The 22,316-nt window shown below is 36.0% G+C and overlaps 1 protein-coding gene across 3 annotated transcripts in view; it reads left to right on the top strand.

Annotated features, from left to right (window-relative positions):
- The window catches only part of wts (serine/threonine-protein kinase warts), a 130,611-nt gene that overhangs the window by 100,308 nt on the left and 7,987 nt on the right, over window positions 1-22,316 (top strand). For 2 of the 3 annotated variants that reach the window (XR_012460436.1, XM_074134875.1), the window contains exons 3-11: window positions 11,099-11,213; window positions 15,840-16,228; window positions 16,584-17,276; window positions 18,533-18,826; window positions 19,639-19,882; window positions 19,963-20,147; window positions 20,239-20,336; window positions 21,236-21,414; window positions 21,806-22,128. Coding sequence is in view for 2 of the 3 variants with exons in the window: in XM_074134875.1 (XP_073990976.1) it covers window positions 11,099-11,213; window positions 15,840-16,228; window positions 16,584-17,276; window positions 18,533-18,826; window positions 19,639-19,882; window positions 19,963-20,147; window positions 20,239-20,336; window positions 21,236-21,414; window positions 21,806-22,128 (2,520 nt within the window). In the remaining variant the exon portion in view is untranslated. Of the gene's footprint in view, window positions 1-11,098; window positions 11,214-14,643; window positions 14,794-15,839; window positions 16,229-16,583; window positions 17,277-18,532; window positions 18,827-19,638; window positions 19,883-19,962; window positions 20,148-20,238; window positions 20,337-21,235; window positions 21,415-21,805; window positions 22,129-22,316 lie in introns of those variants that run through there. The other variant, XM_074134876.1, reaches the window with a different exon arrangement.

Below are 22,316 nucleotides of genomic sequence, written 5' to 3'. Positions count from 1 at the left end.
TTCCTTTTATCTAAGTCCACTTCAGCCTGCAATCTCATATAAATCCTCCAGCTCAAAATCTTTCTTCTAGTACTCTTCCTGATAACCCGAACAAGGTACTGCCTTAAAAGACAGTGACCTCGTGATCTCCTCTCAAGTGAAGAGACCGTTCTTTTAGCCTAATGTTTTGGAGTGTTACCGCTGGAGGTAACTTCTCCACTCGTTACTTATCATCTCTGTTACTCTATTTTTATCATTGATTGTAGCACAAATAAACGCAAAAAAAGAAGAAGTAAGTTTTAGGCGATTTTCTCGCTAATATGTTAGCTCCAACTGTTTTTCTTGACAGACCATTTAGACACATTGCATTGTATAAATTTTGTACAAAAAAAAAAGGCGTTATTATTTTTGGGGCCTAAAATTAAACACCGATAGGTGATTTGAAATAACTAAAGCCCAATTAGGCAGAAATCGCCCATCTCAGTTACTTGTTTTTTTTTGTTTTTTTTTGATGTTCTAGTTCTATGGTGCAAAGAAAGACTCTTCCTGCAGGCCACAGTCACACTTGGTTTTGAACTCTTGAGCATCTTATCATTGGCCAGCATCAGTTTCATCATCTTCTTCTTTTTGAAATTCTATCAAATCATTTGGAAATAATAAAAAGGCATCCAATATACTTTTATCCTATGTGGCACGAGATTAACTTTTCACTCGAAAAATTTAACAGAGATCGTTTTAACTATTTCAGTTTATATATTTTTTAATCTTTCCGACTTGATTACACGCGATGATATTGAATTTTGTTCCCCCTATTAGACTCGTGTCTTATTAAATTCATGTTCGCCTCGATAGATCCTTAAATCTAGATAAAAAGCGTTTCCTATATATATATTCTAATTTTCAACTTCTAACTTTAATCTAATGTGGCAGATTAACAAATGGATCATAGTTGCAGAGACATAATAACTTACATGGAAATCCATCTATTATTTATGGAATGATCAATGGACTGAGTTAGGGGATTAGCCGCCGACTGTGGTCATATTGTCAACTTCCTAGTTTCAAGTTATTCGACTAGTGTCTGTCACAATGTCTGCTGTTAAGAACTCGAGTATTTAAAAGAAACCGGTATTACCGTTTTATTTTTTACCTGATTTATTCAATAATTAGTAATATTTTCTTAAGAAGCAATCTGTTCATCAATTAGTAATACTTAGGAGTTAATATGTGCAGCCTAGGCCCACATGTTTTAAGTTGACAGAGTAACGATGTAGTTTCTAAGAAGTACGAACTAAAACACTCTGCGAGCAGGCGGGAGAGGAAACAGGCGCCTTGCTAAAAGAGATCTAACTAAAGATTTAACTTCCCAGAATCTTGGTACCATGATAGTGTTTCACACCGGGCCCCAATTAATTCTTCTCTTTAAAAAAAAACTTGTTTATTTTTTAAGCTTAATCAGAATCTTCTAAACTTATATTCGCAGTAAACAAAATAATAAAGAAACAAATAAAACGAACTACTGTATCATAAAGGGGGTAGCGGAATAAGAGGGGTCTGGCGGCCCCCACTGGTTTTGATACAATCGACCCAAAAACCTTGGAGGAGACCGAAAAAAAAATTTTTGAAATTTTTTCCGACCCTCTCCAACCCCATAAAAACCCGTAAACGAGAAAAATGTATTTTTTTGATATTTTAATTTTTTTCGAGCGTTCAAATCATTTTAAAGCGGTTCCAACGCAACTAAAAATTTATTTTGGATATGTAGATGTTCCCTGAATTTTTCCGGTTTTCACTGTACAGTTAAATGAAGTGAAACATAGCTTTGAATCCAAAAAAAATCGTTAAAAATCGGGATTTTTAAAAAAACACATTTTTCTCGTTTACGGGTTTTTATGGGGTTGGAGAGGGTCGGAAAAAATTTCAAAAATTTTTTTTTCGGTCTCCTCCAAGGTTTTTGGGTCGACAGTATCAAAACCAGTGGGGGCCGCCAGACCCCTCTTATTCCGCTACCCCTTTTGGATTTATAAGTAAACTTTAACTAACATCCCTTACTTTTCTTATGAGTTTATTTCCAAAAATTGTTTTTTGAAAGTAAAAAGTGGGGATTCGTGGCAAATTTGTCGTTCTCTAGTATTTTTGAAGTGAAAGTGCCCTGTGAGGCGTAAGTAGTGGTTTTTTTGAAGATGTTTTTTGAGTTTGTACGTGTGAAAAACAAAGAAAGATGCTCAATGTTTGGTGTTTTTCAAAATTAACGCTTTTTCCAGCGCTTTTTGGTCGATCAACCCTTATATGAGCCGTTCACTGCACAAACTGCATTTAAACTCCATTTTTTTTTTTGGAAATACGAGGTGTGGCTGTTAAATAACGAGACTATTGCTGTAAAACACTTTGTTTAAAATTTATACATATTTAGTTATTATCGCCTTCAATATACAACCCTCCTCTATCCCTACATCGCTCCATGCGAATTTACCATTGTTCGAAACAGTGCTGCAAGTCTTTTTCTGTGAGCACCTGCATGACGCGTGCCGCTTTTTCTTTCACAGCTTCAACGCACTGTGAAATCGTGGTTCCTTTTAATGCAGATTTTTGACTTTGGGGAACTAATAAAAGTCACATGGGACCAGGTCAAGCGAATAAGGCGTATGAGGCCTAAAACTGGGATGTTGTACTTGGCTAGAAACGTCTGGCGTTGTCTTGATAGAGAACCCATGACTTGTTCTTGCACAAATCGGGTCATTTTTTTCCTTACTCTTTCACGGAGTTGAGCAAGCACCTCACCGGTAGTAATGTTGATTAATTATAATCGATATTTTCATCCGTTTTGGACGTGGAAGGGCGACCCGGGCGGTCATCATCTCCGACGTCTTCTCGGCTATCTTGGAAACGCTTGAACTACTCAAAAACTTGCGCACGTGATAAACATTCATCGCCATAAACTTCTTTTAATAAAAGATCAAGTTTCAGTAGCAGTTTTACCCAGTTTCATGTGAAATTTCACGACAATTCGTTGCTCTACTACGTACATGTGTAGCATCATGTTTTCGGCAAAACGAAACTAACACCCCTTACACAAATGACGGTTCCGGTCAGACAGATTTCTCTACAAAACACATGAGACACGCTGCAATCGAAAGAGAAGGCTTTACGCTGCACAGCTGTCGGTGGTTAGGATTTGGCGCCTGTATAGTTCTTCTGTAGCAGCATCAGTCTCGTTATTTAATAGCCACACCTCGTATCTTAAATTTAAGTTCTCAAAGCACTTGGTTCAGTCATAGTTTTTTTTATATTTGTAATAAATTTCCTAAATAATAAAGATCAACACCATTAAACGACCAAAAATTGTTTGGCCATTGAATAATAAATAATTTATTTCCGAAGCCATTTTGATTAACTCCGTGCTTTAATGTAAATCTTTCCAATAATTTAAGTCATATTCAGTAGCAGCCGCCGAATGATAAGGGTAAATTTACGAATATTATAAACGGAATTTTAAAAAAACAATGTACATTATTTCATCGCATTTCTTCACTTTTTGGAGTTAATTGAGTTGTGAGCTGTGCACCGGCTCAATTATGTATTTAAGAAGAAAAATTGAGGTATAAAATAAGCTATAATAGTCAATATAAAATTATTCACCTATTGGAAAGTCTAATAGAATAAAATACAAATCTATAGATAGCCTCAGCAATGAATACTATTTAATGCATAATTGTGTATTATACAATCAGTGCACGAACTAGCTGAAGTATTCGGTAGTGACTCTGTGATAGATAAATGCAGGCGGTAAAACGTAGCTCGTGCTTCAAAAATAAAAAAAGTCCTCTCCTTCCCACAGGTAATATCTAAAACTCGCTTTAATATTTTTGGCAACTCCACTTCCGTCTGTAGAACATTGTCTCTCTACATACCGTACATGTGTAGTTATGTATTTTAATTTTTTTGGCACGTCACTATCTCTAGTGGACAGTTCCCCTTTTGCTCACATCTACCAAACTTGACGTGTTCATTACTACTTCTTCTTCTTCTTTCTGACGCTCTCTGTGCGCACTAAAAAGAAATTAATGAATTTAATAACAGAACTCTTATTGGCTAGCAGTTGGTGGTTATTTCCTGTATACATAATTCATTAATTACTGTCAGACATTTGTTTTCCCCTTCCACCGTTGCTAAAATAGGTGTGTTACGCGTAACCATCGAAGTGTGTCTCAAGAGGAGCGTGATGAAGAAATATGAGGGAGAATTTTTAATTCATTTTTTTAGAAGAATCTTCTTTTGCTGCCTCCCCTAGCCCCCTTTAATTTTACCAAAAAAAATCCTCCTCAGTTTTATTCATACCTGGGTCAGTCTTAATCCCATATACAGGGCGGTAGTAGAGTCTTTTTTTGGTTCCAGGCAGTAGCGCTGTCCTGAATTCATCCTTACAATTAACATCCACGTTTTACAAATACATCTGGTCGAACAATAAAACCCAGGGCATCCTTCGAATTCAATTCAGTCGGTACTTCGAACTAATCGACTTAAGATGGTTTAGCATTGCATTATCAAAAATATTTGCATTGCTCTCCCCATACTTCTTTTTCAGTGCACTGCACGTCTCCGGACATGAGACAACGCTCCTGACAGTGGGCTGTAAAAGGAAGCTCCTAGGAAGTGAAAAATCCAAAGGGCCAACAGCTGGTTTCGAACCGGGGATCTCCGCGTAGGAATCCACAGCATACTCTCATCCACTCGGCTAATCCCTTCGCTTTGTTTGAATTAAAGTATATCAACGTCTAGTCATTGCTCTTCCCATAGTTTTTTTTTCCAGTGCACTGCTGGCCTCTGGGGACAAAGTTCTCTCGTTACTGTCCCATCACCGGACAGCTGTAAGAAGCTCCTAGCAAGAGAGAAAAAAAAAAAAATTCTAAGAGCCAGCAGCTGGATTCGAACCCGTGATCTTATTCATTTCCTGTGTATATTACATTGGTAATAAGGTTGTTACACATTAAGTGAAGCTTCTAAAAATTAAGTATACTTACTTAAATGGCGCAACAACCCACTAATGAGTCTGGGCCCCTCAATAAGCCTCCGCCAGGCATCCCTATTTTGTGCGGCAGCCATCCAGTAATGAACTTGCGTCCGCGGCAACACCATCAATCCACCATCGCCTTCGGCCGGCCAATCTTTCTTAGACTGTGGATCTCCTCGTCTTTCAGCACTCTCCTGGTTATCTCGCCTTGTTCCATTCGAATATCGTGTTCTGCCCATCTTAGTTTTCCTAATTTTATGAACCTTACCACATCCATTTCTCCTCATATTGGCTATAAAGCTCCTGGTTTTTCCTTCTTCTCCATATCTGCCCGCTCCAGTCCTGGGCCATATATTCTACGGAGTATTCGCCTTTCAAACGCTAGGAGCTTCTTTTCATCTGCCTTTCTAGTGGTCCAGGTTTCTGTGCCATAGGTGAGAACTGGCCGTATCAGTGTACTTATAAAGTCCCATCTTCGTCTTTCTTGAGATCAGATTAGACCGGAGATTTGTGCTAAGGATAAATTCTCGTTTTAAAATATCCGCCAGTGAGTCAGTCTCACATTGTTGCATCACTGATTTAGTTGCTAAACGTAGTTCAAAACGGTGAAGTTCGAAATCTCTACACCAAAAACTAATAAATCTCTTCCTCTGATAATGGCTGGAAATGTGAAACCTAAGTGTTTCTTCAATTCCAACATCTTTGCTTAATTTTTCCGAATAATTGATATCTAATTCCGTTATTTTATTAAAACAATTAACAAATCCTTGAAAGCATTTTCCTGACTGGTGGGTGACAGCATCTAATAAATAGCAGACTTTTTTTTTACACCCATTCTACGCCATTTTAATTAATTTAAATAATTTATTGTTCCTTTTCAAGATGATGGCCATTAGAATTTCTCTATAATATTTCATTGTTAGATCAAAATAGCACGCATGACGTATTCTTTAGTGGAAGATTATTAATTTAACCTAACTGTGGGAATTTACATTGTTTACAGATGGGAAAGTTATTTAAGAAAAAGAGATATTTACTTTTTCCCCTTTTTTTAATTTTAGAAATTGCATTCTATGGCAGACCTAACCTTAGCAGTGTGTTCTATTTTTATTGAAAGTTCTGTTTAAACATGTTTGAAATAGCCTTATTAACAAAGAAAGATATTTAGGCTAGTTTTATTTGCAACAAAGTACTAAAATTAAGCCAATGATAAAGTTTAGAGTAGTGCAAATACCATCATTGTTACTTATCGGTCTTATAAATTATTCTATCAAAGCGAAATGATCAGCAAATTGTTTCTTTAACAATATCTATTGAGCAACTCTTTATCTTTGATGGACCCATTTTTCTATTAAAGTTATCACACTAACCATCTTGTTGCATTATCTATTTATCTACATTCCTCTTCAATTAAATCTTCCTGTTTTATCAATTCTCTTTATAAATCTTTGCAAGTATTGTTCTTAAATCTTTCCATGAAGAAAGGAAGAGATTTCTTGTTGAAGGACTATTAAACTAATTGAAAGGTCTTATTAAAATTGTACAATATGACGTACGAGGTGTGGCTATTAAATAACGAGACTATAGCTGTAAAACATTTTATTTTTTTACATATATTTAGTTATTATCACCTTCAATGTACACCCCTCCCCTATCACTACAACGCTCCATGCGAATTTACCATTGTTCGAAACAGTGCTGGAAGTCTTTTTCTGTCAGCTCCTGCATGACGTGTGCCGCCTTTTCTTTCACAGTTTCAACGGACTGAAATCGTGTTCCTTTAAAGAAGATTTGACTTTGGGGAACAGATAAAAGTCACTTTGGGCCAGCCAGGTCAGGCGAATAAGGCGGATGGCCTAAAACTGGAATGTTGTACTTGGCTAGAAACGTCTTCTTGACAGACAATGCAGTGTGAGCCGGCGCGTTGTCTTGATGTAGAACCCGTGACTTGTTCTTACTCTTTCACAGAGTTGAGCAAGCACCTCACGGTAGTAATGTTGATTAATTATAATCGATATTTTCATCCGTTTTGGACGTGGAAGGGCGACCCGGGCGGTCATCATCTCCAACGTCTTCTCGGCCATCTTGGAAACGCTTGAACCACTCAAAAACTTGCGCACGTGATTAACATTCTTCGCCATAAACTTCTTTTAATAAAAGATCAAGTTTCAGTAGCGGTTTTACCCAGTTTTATGGGAAATTTCGTGACAATTCGTTGCTCTACTACATGTGTAGCATCATGTTTTCGGCAAAACGAAACTAACACCTCTTACACAAAAGGACGGTTCCGGTCAGACAGATTTCTCTACAAAACACGTGAGACACGCTGCAATCGAAAGAGAAGGCTTTACGCTGTGCACAGCTGTCGGTCATTATTTGGCGCCTGCATAGTTCTTCTGTAGCAGCATAAGTCTCGTTATTTAATAGCCACACCTCGTATACTGTTGGCTTATTCTCTCTTATATCTGTATGTTTAGTTCCAATAATGGTTTGCAGTAATCATAGTTTCTGTCAAACAGCAACTCTTCATAGTTGGTCCATCAAAATGGATACAGTTTCTTGCTTATTTCCCTCCCCTCCTAATTTGAGGCGCAGTAAAGTCAGAGGCCATTGGTGCCCAGAGCTTAGTGTTGCAGTTTTTTCGTTACAGGCAACCTCGGTCCATTGCCGGACATATTGGACTGTAAGAAGGAAGCACTTAGATAATAAAAAAAAATCCTCTATCAAGGATGGTAAGTTACCACACAGCATTGTCTGTCAAGACATTTCTAGCCAAGTACAACATCCCAGTTTTAGGCCATCCGCCTTATTCGCCTGACCTGGCCCACTGTGACTTTTATCTGTACCCCAAAGTCAAATCTGCATTACCACTGATAACTGGATTCGGACCCAGGATCTCCGTGGGGGAATCAATCCAAGGTAACCACTAAGGCAGTGATTCTCAGCCTTTTTTTTTGTCGCGGCACACTTTTAACTAATTCAAAATTTGGCGGTGCACTAACAATGTAAAAGTATTTTACTTATCCATAATACACTGTAAAATAGTTAGTTTATTTTCAATATAAAATAAAAGAATATGTACTACAAAAACAACTAGTTAAAAATAAATGAAAGAGTTATAATTTTTATTGTATGCATTTCTAAAATTTGGCGGCACACTTCAAAACTTTCGCGGCTCGCAAAAGAGAGAAACACTGCACTGCTGATCGCTTCTCTAAAACGTTGTTTATTATTGTGACTGGCAACTCCTAAAACGCTACGATTGCAACAGATGAGCGTAAATATTTACAACAAAAAAACGACCCTACCCAAGTAAACCAATTCAGAGAAGTATATTTGTGTAAAACGAGACAGCAATTTCTGAGTACCAAGTCTAACTACAACCAGGAGTAAATTCAGATATCTTAGAAATGAGTATGCTTGCAAGAATGAACCGCCATTTTAGTGATTTATTACCTCAACATAATCCTCATTTAGTACACGATGGAAATTACACAACATTGCCACTAAAGATGGCGTACATATACATCTGAGAGTGTTGCTAACTATTTTTAAGATCAGCAAATTAATTAAACAAAAAATGCATTCCATTTAGTTTAACTGCATTACTACCCTGCTGTGACCTAATCTCCTATGTACGAGGGTCGTTTGAAAAGTCCGTGCAAAAATAAAAACTACTTAATTTTTTGGGGTAAACCTTTTTTATTTTTCAACATAGTCTCCTTTTAGGCTTATACACTTCGTCCAACGCTGCTCTAGTTTGTTGATCCCTTCCGAATAATAGGATTTGTCCAAGTCTGAAAAATAGCCATTCGTTTCTGCAATCACCTCCTCGATTGAATAAAATCTTTTTCCCGCCAGCCATTTCTTCATATTGGGAAACAAATAGTAGTCCGAGGGAGCCAAGTCTGGAGAATAGGGGGGATGTGAAACGAGTTGGAACCCTATTTCCATTAATTTTGCGACCACAACTGCTGAGGTGTGAGCTGGTGCGTTGTCAATCTTTGCAAGTATTGTTCTTAAATCTTTCCATGAAGAAAGCAAGAGATTTCTTGTTGAAGGACTATTAAACTAATTGAAAGGTCTTATTAAAATTGTACAATATGACGTACGAGGTGTGGCTATTAAATAAGGAGACTATAGCTGTAAAACATTTTATTTTAAATTTACATATATTTAGTTATTATCACCTTCAATATACACCCCTTCCCTATCACTACAACGCTCCATGCGAATTTACCATGCGAAATAGTGCTGGAAGTCTTTTTCTGTCAGCTCCTGCATGACGTGTGCCGCCTTTTCTTTTACAGTTTCAACGGACTGAAATCGTGATCCTTTAAAGAAGATTTGACTTTGGGGAACAGATAAAAGTCACATTGGGCCAGCCAGGTCAGGCGAATAAGGCGGATGGCCTAAAACTGGAATGTTGTACTTGGCTAGAAACGTCTTCTTGACAGACAATGCAGTGTGAGCCGGCGCGTTGTCTTGATGTAGAACCCGTGACTTGTTCTTACTCTTTCACAGAGTTGAGCAAGCACCTCACGGTAGTAATGTTGATTAATTATAATCGATATTTTCATCCGTTTTGAACGTGGAAGGGCGACCCGGGCGGTCATCATCTCCGACGTCTTCTCGGCCATCTTGGAAACGCTTGAACCACTCAAAAACTTGCGCACGTGATTAACATTCTTCGCCATAAACTTCTTTTAATAAAAGATCAAGTTTCAGTAGCGGTTTTACCCAGTTTTATGGGAAATTTCGTGACAATTCGTTGCTCTACTACATGTGTAGCATCATGTTTTCGGCAAAACGAAACTAACACCTCTTACACAAAAGGACGGTTCCGGTCAGACAGATTTCTCTACAAAACACGTGAGACACGCTGCAATCGAAAGAGAAGGCTTTACGCTGTGCACAGCTGTCGGTCATTATTTGGCGCCTGCATAGTTCTTCTGTAGTAGCATAAGTCTCGTTATTTAATAGCCACACCTCGTATACTGTTGGCTTATTCTCTCTTATATCTGTATGTTTAGTTCCAATAATGGTTTGCAGTAATCATAGTTTCTGTCAAACAGCAACTCTTCAAAGTTGGTCCATCAAAATGGATACTGTAAACATTTGATGGAAAAGGACTTTTTTGTGGGCCAATCGTGGGCGTTTTTCTTGCAGCGCGGTTTTCAAACGGTCCAATAACGATGAATAATATGCACCTGTAATAGTTTTACCCTTTTCCAGATAGTCGATGAGGATTATTCCTTGCGAATCCCAAAAGACAGTCGCCATAATCTTTCCGGCCGAAGGAACGGTTTTCGCCTTTTTTGGCGCAGATTCCCCCTTGGTAACCCATTGTTTAGATTGTTCTTTGGTCTCAGGAGTGTAGTGATGTATCCATGTTTCATCCACAGTGACGAAACGACGCTTAAAGTCCTGCGGATTCTTCTGGAACAGCGGCAAACCGCGTCCTTGCAACACTTCACACGATTTGGTTTTTGGTCAAGCGTGAGCAATTGCGGCACCCATCTTGCGGATAGCTTTGTCATGTCTAAATGTTGATGCAAAATATTATGTACCCGTTCATTCGAGATGCCCACAGCACTAGCAATCTCACGCACCTTCACTCTTCTGTCATCCATCACCATATCATGGATTTTATCAATGATTTCTGGAGTAGTAACCTCAACAGGGCGTCCAAAACGTTCAGCGTCACTTGTGCCCATATGGCCACTGCGAAAATTTTGAAACCACTTATAAACTGTTCTAATCGAAGGTGCAGAGTCACCATAATGTTTATCAAGCTTCTCTTTAGTCTCCTGAGGCGTTTTGCCTTTCATAAAGTAGTGTTTAATCAACACACGAAATTCTTTTTCGTCCATTTTTTTTTTAAATCACTCGACTTCCTCGATTCAAACGAATGCCAAACACAAAGAAATAGACCGATCTGGCTGAAACTTGGTGTGTGTTCTTCCAAGAGATGCTACTAACTAAACATAACCTCGATACGCGCCAGTGGTGCTATCTCTCTGACTTTGCACGGTCTTTTCAAACGACCCTCGTATACTCTGATTAAAACATAATTTTTTAATTGCAAAATTTATTTTTGTTTTGCAGGATTCCTCACTGAGAGCGCTGAAGTTAGCCGGCGGAAGGTTCGAGGCTGCGCTAGATCTATTGGCCAAACAACATCCTGAACCAATCAACGGGCTGGCCAAAGTCTCCACTGCTGGTTAGTTAACAATCTTGCAATGATTAATAGTGATGGACACTTTAAAAAATAAAAATAAAATAAGAGTAATAATTATTGTATGTATTAAACTGTGGAAGTATTTTATTTATTCAATTGGATATGCTAGCGAGGAACTTTATGAATTTTTCTCGAGGTAGCTTTGCGTAAAAGTCTGTTGGCTGCACTGTTCAGTTCGAATTGCAAAGTATGCTGGTTAGCAGGATGCCTTTAATGAATCCGAGTAAAACTGGTAGTTGTTGAAGCTTCAAAAATGTAGCGTATACATTAAATTCAAATTTTCCTTCAGTGTTAGAATTCTTTACTTCTGAATTTAAGATGTGGTTTCCGCACAGAATCTAAAAGCGTGTCGGAAAATTTGGTTTCCAATCACTACTGTAAAAATGTATTGGGGCTTATTTTGATTGTTAGCAGTGAAATATGAGAAAATATTATTTGTAAAAATAATAAATAATAAGAAAATCAAGTCCTTAGATTTTTCTATTCCTAAGAGCATTTTACAGCTCACTTTTCCGCTGTGTTAACGAGAGAACGCTGTTAGGAGGCTGGCTGTGTACTGAAAAACGCTTGGGGGTACCAATAACCTCAGATGTTGGCACGCCTTAAATTAAAAAACAATATAAAAATCAATTTTATTCACTACATTAGAAAGAAACTAAAATATTCAGGGCTCTACATTACACTAACTAAAATAGTAAACCCGAACAGGGCCAGGTTGTATGCAGAACTAGATAGGTGTATTTGACGGAGTTCAAGGAATCGTTATATGTTTTGGAATTAATTTAGAAGTAATTAATATTTCAAAGAAGTATAATAAAAAAGAATTATATTACAAACAAAAACATGGAACTATTCTAAGTTAAGAACAAATTTTCTGATAAACCTTCTTTAATTATCTTACTTTATTTACTTTTACATTTTTATTATTTCTTCTAAAAAGTATTTAACTTTTAAAATGAACTTAATTGATGCCAGGAATTATGACATCATTTGAATTGTTATTGTCCGTACGTCGATTGTGATTACTGTTATTTCCCCATTGATCTGAAGCTTTATTCCAAAATGTCGTTATTGAAGGTATTGGCTTTCCAATTGCTTCATTATTGCCGCCATCAACAGGTTGTGTTAGTGTTGTTGTATTACTATTGTTTTCTTCTGTGTGTTGATTTTCAACAGTGGTGACTGGATTATCGCATTGTTGTAGTGATGGTTGTTGATGAACTTCTTGATGATATACTTGCTGTTGTTGTTGATGTATATGGTGCAATGGTAATGGTTGTTGTTCCCATAATGGAGGATTTATTGGTTGTTGTTGATGATAGTAATTTTGTTGGATAAATGGCTGTTGTTGTTGTTGTTGTTGTTGTTGTTGTTGTTGTTGCTGTTGCGGCCAATTCATTGGAATTCTTGATGTCTTAAAAGTATTAGCTATATTATTTTTTAATTCTTTCCATTTGAAGTAGCCGTTAAAATCTTCATAAGAAACGTTTCTGCAAATATTATAAAATGGATCTTTAGTTATTACTTTGGCCATTGTTACAACCGTTCTAATGATTGCATCCTTTTGGCCAGTTATTATGGCCCAAATTTCTCTTAACAAGAGGTTATTACCACTGCCACCAGGTTGTTCAGGTAATTGTATATCAACATGTTCACGTTCGCACAATGTTTTCAGACCATTAGGGCCTCTGTTATACATTAAATAACCCATGGAAGTTTTTGGTATTAAAATTTTCATTTGTCTTATTTCATCAGATTTATCATCATTTTTCACATTAAATATCCAATCCAAAGTATTCTTTATCTGAGTGACTGTTCCAATAATTAGACATACCCTCTCCAATGTGCCCGGATAGAAATCTTCATTTCTCGACAGGCGTACATCACTACCAAATTTTTCCAGCATCCATGCAACTTTTGGCTCATTTCGACTTGAAATCGACCAAGCTATTTGACAAGATAATAATAATTTTATTGTATATTCTATTTTATGCCCATCAATTGAATCCTCATAAGGGGTTACGTTATGATGACCTCTTTCTATTGAATCTTTTACCATTTTTACATTACTTTTATTTTAATACACTTTCCATTAAAAAGAAAATAGCAAAACGTTACTATAGAGTCCTAATTTTTTTGTTATTAAGGTAACACATGTTTTATTTTGATAATAAAATTAAAAGTTTATTTTGGGGAAAACAAATCATGTGTACACATATTGGTTGCAAATGAATTTTTTTCGCTGTAAAAGTTTTCAAAAGACTGGGGGGTAGATGAACGCAATTAAAATACTACATCTGTTTGCTGTGATATTAGTGAAATAAGTTGAAGAATTACGCACTTTACAATGTACGTGCATTTCAAGAATGCCGCAGTGGTCAGCCCTTTTAAGCCTTAAGGAATTTTGGTCAGAAGGGATTTAGCTTGCGTCCGTCACTCTTGCCTTCCATATTTTTATGGATTTTTTTTTTTAAATTTATTTATTGAAAAATTTACAGCAGCAAAATTAGCATCTAGTAAATGTGATGAGGGGGAAAAATGAGTGTAAAAGTGGAGCAACTACCCACTGGCAATTATTTGAATATATCTTTTATATTTATAATTTAAGGCGCCACGGTAGCCGAGCGGTTAGAGGCGTGACCTGTAAAGCTAATATGTATTGTGGTACTGGGTTCGATTCCCGGTCTTTATGCTTTGGATTTTATTTAATGGTTAATAAAAGAAATTTACAGTAAAATATGTTTGCTCTAGTTGCCTCCATCCATGACACCTAATTTGGTTGTTGGAAGTAAAGCCAGCCTATAAAAATAGGCATACTTTATTCATAATTTATTTGGTAATTATTTAACCCTGGGGAAAAAATAAAATACTTGATAACGTTTAAACTCTCACTTATTGGTGTTAAAAATGTCGCATCTACTGTATATATTGGTGCCGTTATGTATTTAACCACCATTCGCGATTTGTAACTAATGAAATAGTGATTCGACCATTTACGAATTGGATAGAAGAGTGAGTTAGTTTCATTTAGTGTGTACAAGCTCAACGAGGACAGTAGAGAAAATTTAATGTTTTTATTGGTTAAAAAAACTAACTGGTTGACAAAGATAATTGATACTTCTTTTAAGAAAGGAATAAATAAAATATACAAATTGAAAAAATTAGGTAATATACTTGTTTTAAAAGTATAAAATTAAGTTTTTAGTAATTGGAATGCCGCAGAATGTAACGTTTGAGGGAGAAATAATGCAGTTCAAAAATTTTAATAAGCTAATTTTTTTTTAAAAATATATATTATTTTTCCCATTTTCTTGAAATTTACCTCTTCGTGATTCTTTTAACTAAATATTACAATCATAATATTCGGATATCATAAATTTATTTAGTCTTCATAAAAAAAAAGTTCAGGGAAGGTTATAGTAAGTAACAGTTCAGAGAAGTTACATTGCTTTGTAAGTATTGTCTTGCAGCTATAGTGAGTGCCAACAAAAGTCAGTTAATTGATAGTTCTATCGTGAAAAACAGAAGGAAATGTTTTTATTTTTATAATGTCTTGAATAAGGTAAGTTATTTTGGATTATAAGCAAATAGTCGTCTATACAGGTAGTCTGTAAAATTTTTGAATTTATAAAAATGGATTCTATTTGGCTTCAAACATTAGTTTTTTTATCGTTTGTCCCGTTCATATTAAAAATTATTGTGATAATTATACCAACATAACTGAACATTAAACAGTATTAGAGGTTATCTAATGCTGCACTTCCAGTAGGTTTGTTGATTCTTACAATTGTTATTGCATTCAAAGCCAACCTTTGCTGCTGTTTTCAGAGAAATTAAAAACAAAAAACGCTACCATGTATTTAGTACAGTCGCTTTTCTGATTAACCGATTTTTTACTTTGAATTTTAATGTTATTAAGGTGATAAACTAGGATCTCTAGGATAAACTAATAACTCTAACAGAACCTAATAATGCAGATGTGATAGATGTAATTGATCATCTCTTAATACGTTCCCTTAATTAGCAAACAATCTAGAAGTGCTGCGAGTCACATTCAGCTATTCTTGATACCTCAAGTATCGAGTACTTAATTCAAAGCATGCCCTTCATATTATCAAATTGATAACCCTTCTAATAGACTTTTCTTTAAATGCCATTGATTTTCGTCTCAGAAGAGAACTTGGATGAGCTGAAATCGTAGGTTTTAATTAAACTATCACAATTTCAAGTCTGCAAACTTTACACTTCTGGATTTCTTCCTCCTCTAAGTGATAGCGTTTGCTGCCCACTTGTGGCTAGCCCTACGATCTCTTTCCTGAACTCCTGTGCATCGTAAAGTTCATTTTGTTCGCAACTAAATAATCGTAATTTCAAAAACAAAGAAGAAGAACAAAGATTTGCTGAAACTGGCTTACCATTTTAAAGTTAAGCCAAATCTAAATGGTTAGCAGCAGTTTGAAATTAGTTAGTAAAGGAAGTGTAGCTAGCATATAATTTTTTTTAAGGTTTATGGACCTTATTTGAAACGACATTCAGATCACATTGACGTTTATTTTATTTGAAATTTGGTTTAATTTTTGTTGTTAATTAAATATTTTTAATTTTCAGGAATGACGGTGCTGGGCACAAAACTGATGCGCAAACCGAGTTTGGAAAGGGAGTTAAGTCTTCACCGTGGAAGTCCAGCATTAGACAGTGGAGCTGGTAGTTCACGATCGGATAGCCCACGCCAGCCAACTGATCACTCCCAGTTGGCCAGACAATACTCACCGTCCGGTTTTCTACACGACCAACCACCTCCACCGCTGCCTCCGCCACGATCGAGCAGCACGCCGCCGCCGCCGCCTCCACCTCATGTCTACTCAGCGACCAACATGCAACAACTGTTGAAGAGGATGTCCCCAGCACCTTGCCCACCGCCTCCTGGTTCGGCCGGCGGTCAGAGGGGCACAAGTCCTGTATCTAGGCAACCTATGGTTGTTCAAAACAATGCTCAAGTAAATATTTTTGCCATACAATTTTTAATAAGCTTTTGAGAAAGGATACAAAAATCTGACATGATCTCCATCTTACAGCTTTGCTAGATGAGTAACTCTCTGTAAAACTGTAGGTTAATGAGGTGTTAAATAAAACGTTGCCTTTTGTGGTTATTTCCACTTCTCTAGAATGAATAAGTGAATTTTGAAATAAATTAAAGACGGTATTTTTATTTATGTATTTATTTATTTATCTAAGAAGCACTTTATCTTCACGAAAATCCTGGGCAATGACCACTTATTTACTGAATGCAATTGGTTAAACAAGCTTTAACTTGACAAGTCTAAAATATTAATTTCCAATCAATTGTTTCAGGTTCAGCAGCAATTGTCCCAACAAATGCAGGCATTATCTCTGTATCCTTCTAGCGAGCCGCCTCCGCCGTATCCTCTTCCAGTAGCACCACCTCCTCCTTCGTATACAGCGTCCATCCAGAGTAGACAGAGTCCTACTCAACAAGATTACCGTAAAAGTCCTTCCTCTGGTATATATTCAGGACCAGCCAGCGCTGGAAGTCCTAGTCCTGTTACAGTATCCACTGGTGGCACTACAACTCCCACTTCTGCAGTCGCTAGGCCAACACCGCTACTAGCATGGGGTGCACGACAAGCTAAAACCCAACCGCCAATAATAATGCAATCTGTAAAAAGTACCCAGGTACAAAAACCAGTATTACAAACGGCCATAGCGCCAACTTCGCCACCGCCTTCGGCAACAATTTCTAGCAATACAACATCTCCATCACAACAACCTCCGCCTCCTTCATATGCATCATCCATACAACAGAAACAGCAGCAACAACAACAACAACAGCAGCAACACCAACATAGTCAACAAAAGCCAGCTACTCCGCCTGGGGTGCCAACAACAGAGCCTCCTAGTTATCATAGTACTATGCAAGCTTTGGCAGCACAAAGGGCGATCGCATCACCTTATGCTGACGATCTGGCTACTGTTGAAAGCGGGACTGCGCCAAAGACTTCTCCGGCTGTGCACCATCCCCTGCAGGTATTTTGTTTTGTTTTAACTCTTTGCGGCTGGGTGGGTTAAAAACTGTCCCACCTTTTGCTTAGCTTTTGCTGCGTGGTGGGATATATTTTAACCCACCTCGAAAAGTTGAAGTTATTCATACATACAGCTTAATATGTTATTTAAAGTTTTTCATTCAGTTGGCAGTGCTATGCACCAATGGTAAATACGAAAATAAGTGAAATAATTTTTATATTTATTATAAACTTGACCGATAGTAAAAAATGGTGGCACCGCATACTGTTCTATTATTTGGATGCAGCTGTTGTTAATTCATATATTGTTTATAAAAAATTGGGTCAAAACATGGAACTTAAACATTTCAAGGAACAGTGCGCTGAAGGACAGTGCTGTACTGTCTGCAAAGTTCCCGCTTTGTTTTGGTAAAAAGTTGTGTTTGAATGAAGATCATATAAAGCATTAGTTGCATAGTGGTATTATACAATACCAGCGCCCCTCACTAAAAAAGGACTATTGAAATGGTATTAATTTTTTCTTTTCTTTTTTTCTTATTTCGAGAGTGATGATTATTTGAGAGGGATGATTACATGTGTAAGATAATGGAAATGAAGGTTTATTTCCATTATTTTTATAATAAAAGAAATTCTGTGCAACTAGGGCTTCTATTTTCTTTAAAATCGTGTGCCTCAAAGAGTTCAAGAATGGTACTTATCATGCCAACAGTTAGCCATCGGTAAAACAAGATGGCTTTCAAAAAAAAACTATCCCAGTATCAAAGCAGTTTTGTAATCTTAATTTTCCAGTCTGAAAGTAAAAAATTGCTTTCTTAAGGATTATGGAGGCTGTGGATACAAGTAACAATACCATTTTCAGCTCTATAAAGTTTTAGCATTATTTTGAGTAATTTTTATTTTGTATAACCAAATTAACTACTAACAAATACAGGAGAACCTGAAATGTGTTTTCTGCTCTATAAATTCAGTCAGAGTTCCAGACAGTCAACAAGTATTTCTCAGATTTCTTTGTAAATAAAAGGTATACTAGTGAGAAACCTTGGAAATCCGCTGCTATGCAGGTTTAAGGTAGCTGGCCAAGTTAAAGAATTATTTTAAATGTTTATATATTATACAAACTTAACTTTTGTATTGAAAACTGGTCTGGTTTTGTTTTTTATCTAGTTTAAACTAATATGTTTAATTTTAGAGATAATTCTGAATATTTTTCTTATATTTATCACATTGTTTTTAAAATAATATAATTTTTTTAATTCACAGAGAAAATATTCGCCCGCAAACGATCCTCGTTCAGACAGCCCTGGCGCTCCTTGTGGACTTGGAGGTTGCGTTGGTGCTGGAAGTAGTCCAAGTGGCGGAGGTGGACAACGGACACCTCCCCTACCACCGACCGCTTCTTCTTCAGTAAAAACAGGTGGTGCTGGTGTAGTCAACGGTAGTGGTGCTGGAGGCGGTGGAAACGGCAATAGACCTTATAAAATAGATCACCAATCACCAATTCCAGAGAGAAAACATATTAGCAAAGAGAAAGAAGAAGAAAGGAGAGATTGCAAGGTGAGTGTGGTTTGGATATCTAGTTTATAGACAAAGTTAGGTGTTTTTTCAAAGTTACGCTTTTTCGTGCAGTTTTTGACGATCAACCTTTATACAACTGTCCTAACAGACAGTATTAATTAGTTTACTTAACTCTTAGTGCAGATAGCAGCTTCACATTCCTTAGGCTGTTCAATCAAGGAAACGCTGTAAGTAAATGTGGCTGTTAAAGTTTTTAATAGTTGTTGATCTTGTGCATTAAATGCTGACTCACATTAGGTTAAACTACTGATGTATAAATAGCCTAATCTGTCCCAAATTTCATCTTTTTATAATGCTATAAACTTTTCGAAGTTCCACTAGGTTCTAATTTCAAATATTTTCAGTGTTATTATATATTATAGGCATAGCAGTATTAGTCAAGTAAGTTATTCATATCTAATACTTAAGAATATGTGAAACATGATATAAATAAGCGATTTGTGTGATTGCTAAAGGAAATTATTTTCCAAGAGAACGTAATTTTCAAAATCGTGAATTTCATTATAAATTAGAACTGTGCAAGTTGGTTTAAAATTTGTAATAACAACGATCCTCAGGAGGCGTAGATTCGGTTTAAACTTCTATCAAAGCTCTTAACGCAAAAGTAAATTTTTGATGCCCATAAAAGTCTCTAGAAATCATGGATGTAGAAGATCTCACTCATAGATAATGTTTACAATTGCTTAAAAGCACCAGAAAACCTGTACATGTTTGGATATCTGAAAACTATTATATTATTTGTTTTTAAATAATTATTCTTATGAAAATTGAATTTTCTTTGTTTTATCCAGGTTCGTAACTATTCTCCTCAGGCGTTTAAATTTTTTATGGAACAGCATGTAGAAAATGTTATTAAATCTCATAAACAGCGAGTATTTAGGCGTTTACAATTAGAAACGGAAATGTCTAAAATAGGATTATCTGAGGAGGCCCAGGCACAAATGAGGAAGATGTTATCACAAAAAGAATCTAATTATATTAGACTGAAAAGGGCCAAAATGGACAAGTCTATGTTCGTGAAAATCAAGCCAATAGGTTGGTTCATTTTTGTGTGCATGCCTTATCTACTTGTTTCTTTTTGGAGCATTTTTATTTTATTTTTTTTTAATTATCAGGTGTTGGAGCTTTCGGTGAGGTTACACTTGTTCGTAAAATTGATACAAACCACCTTTACGCTATGAAAACTTTAAGGAAAGCGGATGTATTGAAACGAAATCAAGTGGCCCACGTCAAAGCTGAAAGAGACATACTCGCCGAAGCGGATAATGAATGGGTTGTTAAACTTTATTATTCTTTTCAGGTAAATTTTATTAAATTCGTTTATTTCCAATTCATTAAGACTACAATACTAGATTTATTAATTTGATGTTTCATTATTTCTGTTTCAAAAGGATAAAGATAATCTCTACTTTGTAATGGACTACATCCCAGGTGGTGATCTAATGTCACTGCTTATTAAACTTGGTATCTTCGAAGAACCTTTGGCTAGGTAATGGAATCCAATAAATGTTTAAATGAGATTACTTTTAATAACAGATCTTATACATTCATTAGAATTATTGATTATTTTTTGCCTTTTAAATTGGTTAGAAAATTATTACTCCCGATTTTGTAGCAAAGAAAAACATTTTTTTGAATAATAATTATAGTTTTGGGTTTGCTAGTGAGTTAATAACATATTAGTACTAAGATTTGGGAAGAATCACTCTGCACACGTTGCCAAATGATTTCTTGATCACATCCTTCAAAAGTATGTGGTGCCTGTTTTCTAGATTTAAATTGGATTACATTAGTTGAGTATGGCAACATTTAGGTCTCTCACAAATCAGACTAGTTGCTTAATATCTACAGTAGTTTGTCTCCTCTGTAAAGAGAAGTGAACTAGACTTATCTTCAGAGATTTAGGCGATTTTATGAGTGTACTTCACTAATAAGAAGCAGCATTCATTGTAGACTCCTAGATTTGTTTAGCAAAGACAAAATATTTGATACGTATAATTATTGTTTAAAATGCACGTATGGTCCAGCAGAGATATGTGCAACTGCTTGGGTTTAGCCAACCTAAGTATAAATTTAAAAATTCTTCCAATTTTTTTATATTTTTTTTCATATACTAACTAAATTTAAACAGACACAATCTAAAAGACTTAAAATACGTAATACCAAGTAATACGTAAATATCTCAAACTTAATATTTAAATGAATACGAAGTGTCTATTTAATTGCAGTTTGTTGGAAATACTCGTTTATCTCAGAATGCCCAAAAGTGGAGCAATATGTGATTCGTCTTTGAGCATTGCAAAGTAAAGACGAAATCACTTTTATTTATTTATTATTTTTTTTAAATATATAATAGTATTTCTAATCATTTATTTCCATGTGTTTCAGGTTTTACATAGCCGAATTGACATGCGCTGTGGAAAGTGTTCATAAAATGGGCTTCATTCACAGAGATATCAAGCCAGATAACATACTTATCGATAGGGATGGTCACATTAAACTGACTGATTTTGGTCTATGTACAGGTTTTAGGTGGACGCATAACTCCAAATATTATCAAAGAAATGGTAAGCATTTGTAAAATTTGAAAATGTGTTTAAAAATCCGGTAAATATCGATAATCGATAAATTTAGTTGCTTGTATCTGTCATAGCACAATTTTTTCCTTATTTCTTCAACTATTTTTGGATTTTTATCTGTCAGAGGTTGATATGTCAGTTTAGTGTTGAGAAGTTGACTTCCACCTATAATGTTCCTATTCAAAGCAACCCATGGTAGTGGATGAAATTCCGAATTTGATCGGAATAAGGGAAAAAATACGTGCTGAGAAACGAAAAAAAATCAATGAAATTTGAGTACCGTCGTTATATTTTAATTAACAACAAAATTTTAAGATTGATTCACCTCATAAATCGTCTTTCGTGAGTAAATAAATAAATTTATTTATTTATGTACTAGGTGAACACGGTCGGCAAGATTCGATGGAGCCATCTGAAGATTGGACGGTACCTGGTGCGGAATGTCGATGTCATCAACAGTCCAATTCTACTACTCATCATCACCAACCTTTAAAACCATTGGAAAGGCGACGTAGAAGAGAACATCAACGATGCCTTGCACATTCACTTGTCGGAACTCCTAATTATATAGCTCCGGAAGTATTATTGAGAACTGGCTATACTCAGCTTTGTGATTGGTGGAGTGTTGGTGTTATACTTTATGAAATGTTACTTGGTAGTCCGCCATTTCTGGCTAGCACCCCAGCAGAGACCCAGTATAAGGTGAGATTATTCAGTTATTTTTAAATTTAAATAATTGATTTGATTTAATTTTGTTTCTTTCCCTTTCTAGTAAGGGGGGGGGGTAGAACGAACGGTCAATTTTTCTGTATAGAATTTAAATTGAAAATATTCATTTTAAGTATATTTGAAAAAATATATGTTTATGCGCCGCTTTCCGTGCCCTATTC

The sequence above is a fragment of the Rhodnius prolixus genome, unplaced genomic scaffold (genome assembly GCF_049639745.1).
Source record: "Rhodnius prolixus isolate KJV_2025 unplaced genomic scaffold, Rpr scaffold_5, whole genome shotgun sequence".
Lineage (NCBI taxonomy): Eukaryota > Metazoa > Arthropoda > Insecta > Hemiptera > Reduviidae > Rhodnius > Rhodnius prolixus.
Note: the sequence above shows the minus strand (reverse complement) of the source record. Positions and strands in the feature narration are given on the sequence as shown.